The 16,355-nt window shown below is 40.0% G+C and overlaps 1 protein-coding gene across 2 annotated transcripts; it reads left to right on the top strand.

The window, feature by feature from the left end:
* Nucleotides 1–1,079: 1,079 nt before the first annotated feature.
* Nucleotides 1,080–16,355, top strand: xpnpep3 (X-prolyl aminopeptidase 3, mitochondrial). Of its 2 annotated transcripts, XM_074655398.1 has the most exons (13): nt 1,080–1,208; nt 1,301–1,417; nt 4,231–4,353; nt 4,507–4,694; nt 4,847–5,066; nt 6,909–7,093; nt 7,581–7,643; nt 8,092–8,205; nt 8,387–8,472; nt 8,825–9,008; nt 11,038–11,158; nt 11,345–12,912; nt 15,936–16,355. In XM_074655398.1, exons 2-12 carry the CDS (start codon nt 1,348–1,350, stop codon nt 11,509–11,511), a joined length of 1,521 nt encoding a protein of 506 aa, XP_074511499.1. In that variant the 5' UTR covers nt 1,080–1,208; nt 1,301–1,347; the 3' UTR covers nt 11,512–12,912; nt 15,936–16,355. The 2 variants fall into 2 exon arrangements, with proteins under 2 accessions (XP_074511499.1, XP_074511500.1); XM_074655399.1 differs by lacking the exon at nt 1,080–1,208 and having other exon boundaries at nt 1,219–1,417.

Below are 16,355 nucleotides of genomic sequence, written 5' to 3'. Positions count from 1 at the left end.
TGACTGTTATACTATTATACATGATATTATTGGATTATTATTACTGATGCATTAACAGTAAAGAGCATTTTACTACTTGGTCAAGGAGATGGAGCTAATTCGAACTATTTTATATATATACTGTTGAGTAATTTAATATATGTGCAACAGTGCATCATATTATATGCATCATATATATGTGTGTGTGTGTGTGTGTGTGTGTGTGTGTGGTGGAGTAAAACGTACAATATTCCCCCTGAATTATTGTAGTGGAATAGAGTTATTAAGTAGCATGAGGAAAGGAAATATTCAAGTAAAGTACAAATAACTCACATTTGTAATGAAGTACAAATACTAGAGTAAATGTACTTAATTATTACACCACTGGTGGTCATGTGATGAAGTGGATTTTCATGCTGTATGCTACAATGAAATAAAACAGGGTGCTTGGACAATATGAAAATTATGGATAATGGTGGGGCACTGAAATAAGACATATAAGATATATATATATTTTTTAACGTTATATTTTTACGTTGACACTTTACATGATTAAGGAATGTACATGTTTGTAGCATGATGTAATGAGCAGCAGGTACTTAAAAGAGTGTTTCCTTTTTTTTTCTTTTTTTAAGTGTACATATACAATAAACATTGTGCCCGCCCGCCCACCCGCCTATTCGTAGGGTACACACCTACAGTAGCAGAGAGGGAAAAAAATAAAAAATAAAAAATAAATCAAATCAGGATTGCATTTAGCTGCGCACAATGTCTAAATAATGGGAAAATAAATAAATAAATTAAATATATACATATATACATACATACCTGCATATACACACATATATATATGTACACACATATATACATATACACATACATACAGTACAGTAATATATTTTTTAATTAGACAAAAAACATTAATGGTCAGGATATACTCTCTGGTCAACACTCTGAAGCAGAAGGTGGCGGTAATGCGCCTAATACACTGGTTACCAACCATCATTAAAAAAAAAAAAAAAAAAAAAGAAGAAGAAGAAGCTCGACCAATCACAGCAGAGGAGGCGGGATTAATGCATCTCTGCCTGGGAGGTGAAACACTGGGCAGTAAAATCCCAGCAACACCAACGATATTAGCAAACATGGAGGTATCAAGCTAGAGAGGCTAACCGGCCAACTAACAACCAGAGAGAGAGATATAACAGCTGTATGAGGAGGGTTTAACGCTGGTGAGTCGCAACAACACACCGCTATGTGTCTCTGTGAATACATATGCTAGTGTTAGTTGCCTACTTTACTGACTTGTACCTCTTGACTACAGCGGGTTGACATGCTGTGACTGCTCGGTGTCCTCCAGTAGCAGCAGCGATGTTGCCCTCAGCCAGCAGCCTGCTCAGGTCTGCTGTCAGGCTGCTGCCACCACGAACCTGGAGTCCAGGTGAGTCCAGTCTGCTGTCTCCTTCTGTCTGTGATTGAGTACTATTTTACCATACTTTACTTACTTCTACTCCACTAGGGTTACTTTCCAGAGAAAACTATTAAGCTGTTACTCCACTAGTTACATTTACTTTGACAGTTACTAGTTAGCTTTCAGATTAAGGTTTTACATAAACATAGGCTATTATGATAGGCTTGTAAAATAAAGTGCAGTGTTACATATTAAATATCACTGACAGACCATTTTTCTGCACAATTATGCACATTTAGCAGTATGTACTTTAACTTTTGTAAGATTTTGAATGAAGTACTTTTACTTTAGTAAAGGATCTGAGTACTTATTCCATTATTAAACTTAAGTATTTATTTATATTTAAAAAAACAAGTATATATATATGTATATATATATATATATATATTTATATATATTTATATATATATATATATATATATATATATATTTATATATATTTATATATTTATAATATATATGTGTGTATATATATAATATTTATATATATATATATTATATATTTATATATATATTATATATATAAATATATTTATATATTTATTATATATATATGTGTGTATATATATATATATATATATATACGGTATATACTGTATACTTAGGCTGCACTTCCCATATAGAGAGTATATATATGTAACAGCTGTCAGACTCCACAACCAGCACTGCTCCCAGTAGACACCTTACACTTACACACCCTGACATTAACCTGATATTTTCAGGTGGAATTTCATTTCATTCTCACTGTGCAATATAATTTTCCACTCTTGCAATTTTGTTAATAGTCTGTTTATTGTCAATACTGTATATACTGCTCCTATTTTTATACTTCCTTCTATTTAAATGGTTCATATTTTGTTAGACTTTGTTTAGCTCTTTTTTTTTTACTGTGTTAGCTGATGCATCTTGTTTTTTGCACTATCCCCTTTGCTGCTGTACACTGCAAATTTCCCCACTGCGGGACTAATAAAGGAATATCTTATAATATCTTATCTTATTTATATATTTATATATATATATATAAATTATATATACGGTATACAGTATATACCGTATACTTAGGCTACACTTCCCATATAGTGAGTATATATGTAACATGCAGCCTATTCATGCATTTCAGTACTAGGCACTTTATGTCATATATAAATAAATTAAAATATCAAATTATAATATTAGTAAAAAATCAAGGAAAATGTATATGTTATTGGCACTTAATGTTGAAGGGAAACCATATTCTGATCTCTATGGAAAAGACCGTGTGTGTGTGTGTGTGTGCGTGTGTGTGCGCAGACGTATTCTTTCCATTTGTCAGTGTTGGAAGAAGTATTCAGATCTTTTACTTAAGTAAAAGTAGGAATACCACAGTGTAGAAATACTCCTCCATTCAAAATGGTTCTTAAGTAAAAGTACAAAAGTGTTAACCTCAGAATATACTTTAAGTACCAAAAGTAAAAGTACTCATAGTGCAGAATGGCCCATGGCATACTAATGTACTGAATTATGTTATGGGATTATGATCACTAATAAATTAATATACGTATCACTTTAATGTTGCAACTGGTAAAGATGGAGCTACTTTTAATTTAACTTTATATACTGGTATGTAGCTCAATATAAAATATATCATGTTGTATTTGTTGATAATATTTTAATTATCAGTATCTGAAAAGTAACTAGTAATTCAATTTATCAAATTAATGTAGTGGAGTAAATAGGGCAATGTTTCCCTCTAAGATGTAGAAGTGTAAAGTAACAGAAAATGGTAATACTCAAGTAAAGTACAAGAACCTCAAAATTGTACTCAAGTACTTGAGTAAATTTAATAAGTTACTTTCCACCACTGCCATTTATATAATAGACAACATGCCCTTGAGCTGACGCACAAAGCAAGGTGGAGTGGTAGACTTCCAGGTCAGGAGAAGAAATCTCTTAGCAACCGCCATTCCTAAGAGCAGAGCCATCTGCATGTCGTAAGGCAGCTCAAACGTCCCTGCAGAGCATCCAAAGATGGCCTGGTCGTGGTTGGGCTGAATGTTTCTGGAATAGGCTTTTGAGAGCCACTAATAAAATGCAGTCCAAAAGTGATATAATGTAGCATAGGGCAAAACCAGAGAAGATGTGCCAGTGATCCTTCAGCAGAGCAACACTTGTAACATTTAGGAGACACTGATGGGAAGACGTGGGTCAGTTTAGTTTTTGAGTATTGCAGACTATGCATCACCTTGTACTGAATTATTCCAGTATATTTTTAAATGATCTATTTAAAAGGACACCTCACTTCTTTAAATTTGAAGACACATCATGACCTCCCTGATCCATTGTATAAAAGAGGAAGAGGATTAATCCTCAGGCTAATAAATGAAGCAAATGCTTTAACACTTGACTGTTATGAAGTAATGACATGTTGAAGGTAGAGCAAATATTGCCATTTTGGTTTGGGTCTATTGTTTTGTCATAGATTTATGAGAACTCTTTAAATATTGTGGTCCAGAAATTGTTTAAAGAGACGAATGACTGGAACATATGGCCCATATCTGCTGTTGTTGTTGAGAAATAGACTCATCATCTTTGGCATTTCTGTACGGCGATTTCTTGTCACTTATCACCCGACATATAAACAGCGTGCGCCAATACTGATACTGTATATCTGTGATAAGCTAAAATTGTCCAGATGGGAAGTTGACTGCAGATGAAACATAATCAATGGCTAAAGCAACAGCATGCAGCATTGTAGGGGCCCAGTTCAAGTGTAACTGCCGTCTGTGTTGTGTTGCTGTCCGTAGGATGCGTCCGGTGCTCGTGCAGAAACATTTCTGTGAAACCAGGAGGTCTGAAACCAAAGACGGTTCCAGCTCGGTACCTGGGCCAGCCCAGCCCTTTCACCCATCCACACCTCATCAAACATGGTGAGTATTGTTTACATTGGTTTGCTGGAACAGTACATTACACTCTTTAGGGAAAACTTGCAACAGGCTCAATACGTATTTATTTATTTAAGGTGTTAGGATTCATGCTCTCTGTTTAACACTGGAACATCACATATGACCTCTGCTCCTCAGGTGAAGTGACCCCAGGCTTGAGCCAGACAGAGTACGAGCTCCGCAGACACAGACTGGCCTCATTCATCGAGGCCCAGTCAGACAAACTGGGACCCTCTGCCTCCTCTAGCACCCATGTGGTCATTGTGTTGTCCCATCCGACCCGCTACATGACCAATGACATCCCTTATCCCTTCCACCAGAACCAGGTGCATGTTTGGTGTCAAGTTGTATTTCTTTACATTCAATTTCAGTTACTTTACAGTCTTATGTTTGTAAAAAGAAAAATTGTCAACTAGAATGTTGATTGTTAATTTTAGCAAGGCTTTCGTCAATTAACCTGGAGCTTAATGTTCCCCAGGATTTCCTCTACCTCAGTGGCATCCTAGAGCCTGACAGTGCCCTGGTTCTGTATGGGAAAGGACGACCAGACCAGGCCATCTTGTTCGTCCCGCGCAGAGACCCGGGGAGGGAGCTGTGGGACGGGCCCCGGTCGGGGAAGGATGGGGCGGCTGCTTTGACCGGCATAGAGAGAGTTCATAGCACAGAAGAACTGGGTCTTGTACTCAAGAGCCTTAAAGGTGGGTGAATGGGAGGGTGAGGATGGATGATTTATGTCATCGATCAAGATGTTTTGTTGCTTCATTTGAACAGCCAAACAATTGACTGTTCATTAAGCCCCGCCCCTCTTAGTTACTGTTACGCTACATCTGTCAAGCTTTCTGTTCTAGCAATAGACCGTATATATAGATGGACCACGCGTCTCCACTTCTTCCCACTGTACAAAAGTGAGGACAAAATATCCCGTATACAGGAGCTGCCATCTTGAGATTTTGACATAGTTTGGAGCCAGAGTCTACGCAGTAGTGATCGGGGGGGCTGGAGCCACGGTATCAAGGTCCCACCCACACACCAGCCAGAGCCAATCACGAGCCAAGCTCGGCCGCAGCTTGTTAGTGTGAGCCACCAAGCTGCTACATTAGCACCACGGTATCCATTTGACTAGAAAGACACAACAACTAACAATAATATCTCTTTAACTACATTTATGATCAAATTGACACGTTCTATTATACAGACTGGTGACGGTTATGGAAAGTTAAAGTTACATCTCGTCTCTCGTTTTCCCGAGCCTTTCGGTTTCGTGACTACTTCTCTCAGAGAATCTGTCAATCATGACGTCTCACCCCTTTTTATAGAATCAAATAACTCATTAAAACCAAACTTATCAGAAAAATGAACACGGACATACATCAGCGTGATGAGAACTACCTGAAATGACAGAAACCATCTTTGGGAAAAATTTATTTGACGTGTACGTTGACTTTTTAGTTTGGCCCATGTCCCATCCACTAACATGTAGGGGGCGGGGTTAACGACCTAATCTGCAGCCAGCCACCAGGGGGCAGTGCAGATGTTTTTGCTTCACTTTTGGGGAGCAGTCCTGTCATCCATTTTTATATACAGTCTATAGTTCAAGCTTTTATTGTATTATATTTTGATAGGTATTACATATCGATACTGAATATTTGAAATGGTTTCAGTACTCATTTTTCACAGTGTAGAGTCTGCTCTCTCTTTTCTCCGACAGAGAGTTGACGCACACACACACTGATATTTATCTTTTCATGAAGATCTAAAATTTTCCTCAATGTTGTCAGTTTTTCACCATTGTATCGGAAATGGTATAGAATATCGATATTTTTCAAGGTATTATATCAAAGTTAGAAATTCCAGTATTGTGAATACACTAATAGCACTGCACATATGCAGCTTACAATAATTTACAGTAACTAAAAAACAAAAGCCGGCTTCTAGTTTCTAGCCAGCGGCCGCAGGTTTTTTCGGCTGAAATTGTGTCTGTCGCTATCAGATTTTATGAGCTGTAGGTAGCTCGAGTAAAAGGGTCTTAAAAATGTACATTGTGGCTACATACAATATATAGTTAATGCTAAACGACCGAGGCTAAAGTTACGTCCCAGGCAAAAAGTCAGAATCATCACCAGGGGTAGTATTGTTTGTTTATTGCTGTGTAGAACTAGTTTGGCCAGTATGTTATTTGTTCTGACACAACCGTTTGAAGGTTGTGAGTCTTTCTGTAGAAAAACATACTTGGACAAGCAACACAGAGCTTAGATTTATGCTCTGATCTTAGTATCTTCAAACCATATTTTTCACTTTTACAAGAGAAAATAATCTGAGCCTGAGCCCCCCAAACCAAATAAAGAGCAGAAGAGAACTGCTAAACTCTGATATACTATCATCTTGCTCCCTCAGTGGATTTTCCAGTCCTGAACATGTATTTTTCTAATGTAATCTGTAAACCTTTAAAAAATAACAGGAGCTGACATTCGACCACTAAATAATTAGGACATTAACCTCTTCACCGTTACCATTTTCTCTCTTCTCCAATCCTCCTTCAGGCACTGTGCTGTGGTACGACAGTTCTCAGCCCGCCCACCCTCGGCTCCACAAGGCTCACGTGGGTCCCGTGCTGGAGGCGGGGCCGATGCCGCACACTCTCCGGCCCCTCATACACTCTCTTAGGGCCCTCAAGAGCTCAGCAGAGGTGGCGCTCATGCAAGAAGCAGGTCACATCTCAGCACAGGTTGGGGTTTAAATTACTTAGAGCATGAGAGGGTTGAAAAATGTTGCCAGAGGAAATGTCACTGCTCTGCATTCTGAATCCATATTTTCAGATCTGTATTAGGCTTGTCTGCAAATCTGAAGAGTAAAACAGTTTGTATGTAAGAAATACAGTTTTGTTCTGCTGTGTTTCAGTGTTCGGTTCCTAAGGATCTGTAAGTGGTTATTTATTTAAAGTTCAAGAAGACTGAACAGAAAGAAGAAAACCACAACGACTAATTAACAATATATGCCTTCAAACAGGGCAATATTTTAATTCAATTCAATTTATTTTTATATAGCGTCAAATCATAACAAGTTATTTCAAGACGCTCCTATAAAGCAGGTCTAGACCGTACTCCATAATTTGAATTATATATTTTTTGTAATGTTATGTTACGGTGTCTTTTTTATACTTTTTAAGATGGATGTACAGTGTAATCACTCTCACTCGCATCCTTGTCTTTCAGGCTTTTAGGAGGACGATGGCTCTGTCTCAAGGAGACGTGGATGAAGCTGTGCTCTTTGCCAAGGTAACTGAAAATGAATATCTGCTAAGCTAATTGAGTTTAGCTAGGGTATTTTTTCTTCTTCATGATTGAATTTACAATACTAATGCCTCCTTAACTTATGTGTAATAACTAACTGTATTACCAATATGTCAGTTTATCAAAATTATATATTTTATTTATAGATAACTATGGACAAATCAATAATTTAGATTTAGCTTTAGAAGTCTAGCTTTAACTTGACATTGCTCTGTTGTTTTAGCTGTAGATATTAAAGTAAGTGTGACAACAGCTTCTAGAGCTCAGAGATTAACCAAGCCAGAGTGCAGTTACAGTGGTTTGGTTTTTATAGCTCGGTTTTGTAGTTACTGCAAATTAAAAAGCAGTTTTCACAGAAATTGGAGAGTATAGACAACTGCAAACACGGAGCTTACAAGGTTTTTTTTTATAAACATGAAATCTTATGTTCCAGTTTGATTTTGAGAATCGGATCCATGGCGCTAACTTCCTGGCCTACCCCCCTGTTGTTGCTGGAGGGAATCGAGCCAATACTCTGCACTACATAAACAACAACCAGATTATCAAGGTAAAGGAAGGTGTTGTATGTGCTAACGCATCTGTCCTGTCACATGAGGTGCAATGAACATCCACATTGAGCATTCTGAAAAGTGGTTATATATATGCATATATATTTATATACAGTGTATATATATAAAGTAACGACTGAATATGTCAACTAACTCATTATACTTTCTCTATTCCATCAGGATGGTGAAATGGTGCTGCTTGATGGTGGTTGTGAATACTTTGGTTACGTTAGTGATATTACTCGAACATGGCCAGTGAATGGAAAGTAAGTATGGAAAAATAATCTTAAACTGTAAATTGTGCCGCTCAAAGAAAAATTATGTTTATAAAGAATATCTGTGCATTTTTATGTAGAGACTTGCAACATGCTCTACAAATTCTTCACTATGGTTGCAGACCTTTAACTGAAATCCAGCTGTTCTTCACATTAGTCCTCACCTTTTATTTCATGAACACACACATTACTCAGATCTTTTCCTCATTGGATATTTTCAGGTAGAATCATTTCTTGTTAGCTTTATACATATTCCATGTCTCTAGATTTTAGGGCCTTTTTAAGTAGGTGTTTTTGAGAATTATTCCCATGACCGACAACAAACACACCTCTTTCCTACCAGATTCAGCCCTGCCCAGGCTGAGCTGTACGAGGCCATCCTGGAGGTCCAGCGCTCCTGTTTGTCTCTTTGCTCTACGGGCGTCAGTCTGGATCACATCTACAGCACCATGCTGGCTCTGTTGGGACGGCAGCTCAGGCGGCTAGGCATCGTCAAGGCCAGCGCGAGTGATGCTGATCTACTAAAGGTAATAATGAGAGAAATAGCAGGAGAATGGATTCCAGCTGGTAGACAAAACAAATAAGCAACTCTTGGCTTCTGGAAAACAAAGTTGCTGCAGGTAACAAAATTCCTCAAGATGAGTTGCAAATTTATTACTATACAAGAAAGTTATGTTTCCCAGATCCCAAAACTCAGCTGCTCTTTAAGATGAATGAAGGGTCTCTGATATATAAAGAAGATCATATTTCACTCTGACATTAACGTTCTGCTTACAGACATATGCACACACACACAGTATTAAATATCTGGATATTGGTAGTGTAAATTGAAATCTTGCCCTGCTGTTGAATATCAATCAACCACACCAGATACTATCAGATTATCACCGTTGTCAGTTTGGCGTTGAATTTAAACATTTTTGGTTTATTTATGTCCTCACCAGTGGTTTTCGGTCAGGAAATTATCATAAGCTCCTTTGGCCAATGTAAATGATGAAATGACCTAATTACAGCCTCCGTGAAACATAAGGCTCTGTAAACTTTGTATAATAGAGATATTCATTTCCTGCAGTGGTTCTTTTTAGGAAATAAAACAATCAAACCAAACCAAAGCTGGATGTAAATTTACTCAACTGGTTTCTCTAATAAAAAAAGAAAGAAAAGAAAACACTAAGAAAGGCCTGGAGAGCCTGAGGCCTCCTCCTCTGCCTTGTTGGCTTCTGCATTGGCTGACTGATTGATGATGATGGTCTTCCCCTGTGAGAGACCTTCATATAAAAGCGAGGCACATAGTTATCAGCCCTCTTGAATGTATGATATTTAGCCACGCTATTGTAGCATCATGGCTCTAGTGATGGCAATGTCAGTATGTCATGTGGTCTGTCAGTTGGTCTACTGCTTTGGTCTAGTATTAGACGTGTTGGATGTATTGCCAAGATTGTACAGATATTCATGGTCCTCAGAGCATGAATCATAGACTGTATATAAGAAGTGGACGTAGTCACTGTGGCATCACCCATCGGTTTGTGAACTGCTGTTTTGAAGCCTCGAGTTCGGCATTTTGGCCGTCGCCGTCTTGGCTTTTTGCAACCAGAAGTGGGACAAGAGGGTGGAGCTAAGTACAACCGAACCCTGAATAGGACATTTTTAGGCGACCAAAAAGTTTTCAATTAACTTTCGTGAACTGAAAACACACTGTGAAAGGGTTAAAGTTGTGAGACGCAGTAAACGCAGACAATTTCCAGACCGGACAACGGCGTGGTAGAGACTTGTCAATCAACAAGATAACCATGCCCTAAAGCATACCCTGCTTTATGGTCGATTTTGGGAGATTGAGACCATAAACTCGTGTTTACAATGTTTCCTGAGGTAATAAATCAAGTGAGAAGTAGGCTCATTTTCTCATAGACTTCTATACAATCAGACTTCTTTTTGCAACCAGAGGAGTCGCCCCCTGCTGGCTGTTAGAAAGAATGCAAGTTTAAGGCACTTCAGCACCGGCTTCACTTTCAAACCTGGAGGTTACCCACTGGGTTGAATTCTTCTGATTGTGGTGATCCTCTTGAGCATAGTGGTCGCCAGCATTAAAAGCAAGTGCTTTCCAAATAGGCTTCAGGAATAAAGGGCAAATCCTACTTCCTGCATTTTTGCCTCACACAATAGCCAAATCACTCTAAAATAGTGGCACGTTGTGGTTTTTAACATTACATTTGGTCTTCAAAAATGTTTTATTTTGAAATTCTAAAACACATATTCGATTCTAAACGTCACATTTATACGTAGTGCAAATTATCTCATATATAGAGGATTCCTTCAAATTGCGTGTTGGTGTTTGCGTTCACTTTTAATTGAGATGTTTAGATGCTCCTGGATTCAGTTGTGCTCAGTTAGTGCAGGTAGAAAGTGATTTGATGAGGCTCATTCACCACAGTTAGCCGCAGTGGCATCTGAATTTCATGTCATTAATGTTTAGCAACAAGCTGTGGCTGCTGTGGGACAACAGCAAACTTCTATACAACTACTTAATGCTTTAATTTTATTTTATGCTCATCCCAGGCTGCACGACGGTACTGCCCCCACCACGTTGGGCATTACCTGGGCATGGACGTCCACGACACTCCTGAGCTGTCCCGCTCACAACCTCTACAGCCAGGAATGGCCATCACTATAGAACCAGGTATCTAGCCTTTTGTATACCCTTTCACTCTTTTGATTTTTCCTCAAAATGTCCAGCTGTGGCTGTTAATCAAGAATCTGGGTGAAATCAGGTTTTAAAAATCCAAACTGCAGCACAACCATTCAGAACATCTCTCCCAATTACTGCTTTCATAAATGTTCCACTTTCCTCCTTCTATTGCTACAGGCTTGTACATCCCTGAGGACAATGACCAGGTGCCAGAGCGTTTCCGCGGCCTGGGCATCAGGATTGAGGATGATGTGGTGATCCGAGACAAGGGAGGCCCTCTGATTCTGTCCTCTAATGCACCAAAGACCATCGCCGATGTAGAGAAGGCCTGTGCCCAGAGATAGGGCAGGGAACGACAGACAAGTGAACCACAGCATCGATGGCAGGCAGTGCTTTTCCAACCGTCCCCCATGGTGATGACATCATCAGGCTCCAGGGCCCAGGTACATGAAAGGTGGGAGCACACTGTAAGACTCTGGTTTTAGTCTCAGCGAGGCCTCAAACATGTAGAAATCTGGTGTGGAAGATCCTAGATTTCTTTGTCTACCTAAATGTTTAAAGAAACCGGATTCATGTTCGCAGTCTTCAACAGTGAATGATTATAAAGAGCTCTTCAACAGTAAAGGGTGGGTGTAGTTGTGTTGTGTTAAGAGGTTACGGTGTAGCTTTGCAGTCCTTGCACGTATACTGCACCGTAACTGATGTATTCCTCCTCAAAAATGTATTTACACGTCAGGGCTACAGCAAAACCAATCTTGATCATGTATAATACATCCATCTAGTGTTGTGATGGGGCTATCAGCGGTTGAAGTCCGACACTGAACTATAAATAAGACCTATAGGAACAACAGTTAACCTCTTGCATCAAGTATTCAGCTGAAGACCGTTTGGTTAGACAACAACAACCATGGAAGCATTTTCATTCTTGAAACCCATTCGCATGTTTTTCAGAATCGCCATCATCATGGCACATCAGGATATACTGTAACTGTTTGTTTTGTTGTCTCACTCCAAAAACTTTTTTTAACCGTACATAGACCCTGTTCACACCTGGCATTAGAATGCGTCTTCACATGCTTCTTGAGTGACCACTTGTTATCTGATCTCACTTCCCCGTTCTATATGCAAACAAACACGTAGTAAACTCATGGCTAATACAGCAGATGTAAGATTACATGAATGTCAGTAGTGATATCCTACATATTTGTAAATTCGGGTACATTTTATAAACATCAAAATATAAGGTTATTGTCCACGTGGACCTCCATGCCGCCGACATGTCTTTGCGAGGTAACAGCGGCACACAGAGCTTCAGAGTATGAGAGCGAGCAAGCGAGCAGGCGGGTGTCAGCTCTGTGCAAAGCAGCGGAGCAAAAACACCAACACATCTCCGACAGTGTGATAATAATGCGCTTCACGTGCCTAGACTGATAGTCTGTAGATATGTAGCCTATAGATAAGATATATTTTAATAAAATACAGTTGTACCAACAGGATACAGTAGAGCACAGAGGTCATTTCCATTCCGCGAGGCTGACAAGCGCTCGCGTCTGCCTGTCTTCACCTGAGGAGCGCAGAGAGACCCCGCGGATCCCAGAGGGACGTCAGATGAGTAGGCGTTCCTTAATATGGCCAGGGACACATTCACGTACACACCGCTAAAAGAATGTGGCCATATGTGGCCCAGACCACCTCAGAATGTGGTCTGAATGATTCGATCTCAATGCGTCCTCAATGCGTCTTGAGTGCGTTCAAATCAAATCAAATCAAATCAAATCAATTTATTTTTGTATAGCGTCAAATCACAACAGAAGTTATCTCAAGACGCTTTATATGTAGAGCAGGTCTATGACCGTACACCATAGTTTTGAGACCCAACAGGATCCACCAAGCGCACTGTGGCCAGGAAAAACTCCCCGATTACTGGGAAGAAACCTGGAGCAGAACCGGGCGCAGGGCGGGCGGCCATCTGCCGAGACCGGCTGGGGGGACAGATAGATAGAGTGAGAGAGAGAGAGAGATAGAGAGAGAGAGATATAGAAGCAGCCACAATAGCAGTCTAGCAGCTGTAATAACTAATACAAGTAGGGCTGATAACACAAAACCAATAGTGGTGGATGGAAAGAGTGATAATACAACTATCGGAAAGCCAGCACTGTCCAGCATCTCTCCTCAGTACGTCCATGTGTATTGGTGTGGGACGTCCCTGCGATCGATGCCCGTGCATTGGTTCCTGCAGCATCAGCATGCTTGCTGGGAGCTCTTGATGTCTTTGGCAGTGATTGAGAAGTGTTATTCTCCAGGCTGCCACATTGTCATTAGGTGTTGGAAATCCCTCGTTAGCATTGGTAGTCCCTCGTACAGACGTAGTTAATTAGGGATGGTAGCAGTTGGTGTCAAGCAGGCACCGACGCGGCAGCAGATGCAGCCACAATACCGGAGACCACCAAGATCCAGGTGAAACCCTGCTCCAAGTGTACCCATGCTCCAGGTATAACCTCACTCCCTGGTGTGATCCCGCTCCAGGTATGACCTCACTCCAGGTGTGACCCCGCTCCACGGTTAGCTGCGAGACAAGGAGGCACAAGGACTCCCGGGAAGGAATGAAGTTAGTAACAACATGGACATGGGACATGAGTATATACAGAAGGAGAGGGGAGCTCAGTGTGTCATAGGAAGTTCCTTATGACAGTGTGTCATAGGAAGTCCCCCGGCAGTCTATGCCTATAGCAGCTTAAGTATAAGCGTTATCAAAGAGGAAAGTCTTTAGCCTACTCTTAAATGTAGAGACGGTGTCTGCCTCCCGGACTGAAACTGGGAGCTGGTTCCAGAGAAGAGGAGCTTGATAGCTGAAGGCTCTGGCTCCCATTCTACGTTTGGAGACTCTAGGAACCTCAAGTAACCCTGCATTCTGTGAGCGCAGTGCTCTAGTGGGGTAGTAGGGTACTATGAGCTCTTTAAGATATGATGGGGCCTGACCGTTTAGCGCTTTGTAGGTGAGGAGGACGATTTTAAAATCTATTCTGGATTTTACAGGCAGCCAGTGTAGAGAAGCTAATACAGGCGTAATATGATCTCTTTTTCTAGTTCTAGTCAGAACACGTGCTGCAGCATTCTGGATCAACTGGAGAGTCTTAAGAGACTTATTGGAGCAGCCTGATAATAGGGAATTGCAGTAATCGAGTCTAGAGGTAACAAATGCATGGACTAATTTTTCTGCATCATTTTGACACAGGATGTGCCTGATCTTCGCAATGTTACGTAGATGAAAGAAGGCAGTCCGTGAGGTTTGTTTAATGTGAGAGTTAAAGGACATATCCTGGTCGAAGACAACTCCCAGATTCCTTACGGTGGTGCTGGAGGCCAGGGCAATGCCATCTAAAGTAACTATATCATTAGATAATTTGTTTCGGAGGTGCTCAGGGCCTAGTACAATAACTTCAGTTTTGTCTGAGTTTAACATCAGGAAATTGCAGGTCATCCAGGTTTTTATGTCCTTAAGGCATGCTTGAAGTTTAGTTAACTGGTTTGTTTCGTCTGGCTTGATTGATAGATATAATTGAGTATCATCTGCATAACAATGAAAGTTTATGGAGTGTTTTCTAATAACATTGCCTAAGGGAAGCATATATAAGGTAAATAGAATTGGTCCAAGTACAGAACCCTGTGGAACTCCGTGACTAACTTTGGCGTACATGGAGGACTCATCGTTGACATGTACAAACTGAGATCGATCTGATAAATAGGACTTAAACCAACTTAGTGCAGTTCCTTTAATGCCAATTAAATGTTCCAGTCTTTGTAATAGGATGTCATGGTCAATGGTGTCGAAAGCAGCACTGAGATCTAGCAAGACAAGTACAGAGACAAGTCCTTTGTCCGATGCCATTAGAAGGTCATTTGTAATTTTCACTAGTGCTGTCTCTGTGCTATGGTGCACTCTAAATCCTGACTGATAATCTTCGAATAAATGATTGTTCTGTAGAAAGTCACACAGCTGACTGGCAACTACTTTCTCGAGTATTTTGGAGGTAAAGGGAAGGTTAGATATAGGTCTATAGTTGGCTAGGACCTCTGGATCAAGAGTGGGTTTTTTAAGAAGAGGTTTAATTACAGCTACTTTAAAGGACTGTGGTACATAGCCTGTTAGTAGAGACACATTGATCATATCCAGTAAAGAGGTGCTAACTAGAGGTAAAACTTCTTTAAGCAGTTTAGTTGGGATGGGGTCTAGGAGACAGGTAGATGATTTAGATGAGGAGATCAGTGAGGTTAATTTGTGGAGATCGATAGGAGAAAAGCAGTCTAAATATATATCAGGTTGTACAGCTGTTTCTAAGGTTCCTAAGTTTGAGGATAAATTGGTACCAGTTGACGGTAGGAGGTGATTAATTTTGTCTCTAATAGTTATGATTTTATCATTAAAGAAACTCATGAAGTCACTACTACTGAGGGTTGTAGGAATACATGGCTCAATAGAGCTGTGACTTTCGGTCAGCCTGGCTACAGTGCTGAATAGAAACCTGGGGTTGTTCTTATTTTTCTCTATTAATGATGAGTAATGGGCTGCTCTGGCATCACAGAGAGCCTTCCTATATGTTTTAAGACTATCTTGCCAGACTAAATGAGATTCTTCCTGTTTGGTGGAACGCCATATCCTTTCCAGTTTCCTCGATGCTTGCTTTAATTTGCGTGTTTGAGGGTTATACCATGGAGCTGACTTCCTTTGTTTTACTAACTTCTTTTTTAGAGGGGCAACAGAATCAAGTGTGATTCACACCTGTACTCAGAGCTGTCCACTTGTGATCTGATCACTCAGGACGCATGTTAATACCAGGTCTGAACAGGGCCACACACACACTTCATTTGTTTCTTACACACAAAAAGCATAATTCTTACCCAGCTCATGCTACAGTACTAAAGATCGAAACACCAAATGTTGAACATTCACTCACTGAGCTGAACTGAATTTGTGTTAAACAGCTGCTCCTGATAAACCTGGAATGATGGTAATGATTACACCAACACACGGAAATGGCTTAACAAGTGTTCACTGAAAAGAGTTTGTGTGTGTTGTTGTGTATGTGTGTGGGAATTCTGTCTTTTCAGCAGGGAGAAAATGTGATTTAAAGAAAGTGGTGTATTTCTGTGTATTAAAAAGATCTCATTATCTCTTTTCTAATGCAAA

The sequence above is a fragment of the Sebastes fasciatus genome, chromosome 13, assembly GCF_043250625.1.
Source record: "Sebastes fasciatus isolate fSebFas1 chromosome 13, fSebFas1.pri, whole genome shotgun sequence".
NCBI classification, from domain to species: Eukaryota; Metazoa; Chordata; class Actinopteri; order Perciformes; family Sebastidae; genus Sebastes; species Sebastes fasciatus.
This window is presented reverse-complemented; position numbering and strand designations above follow the sequence as displayed.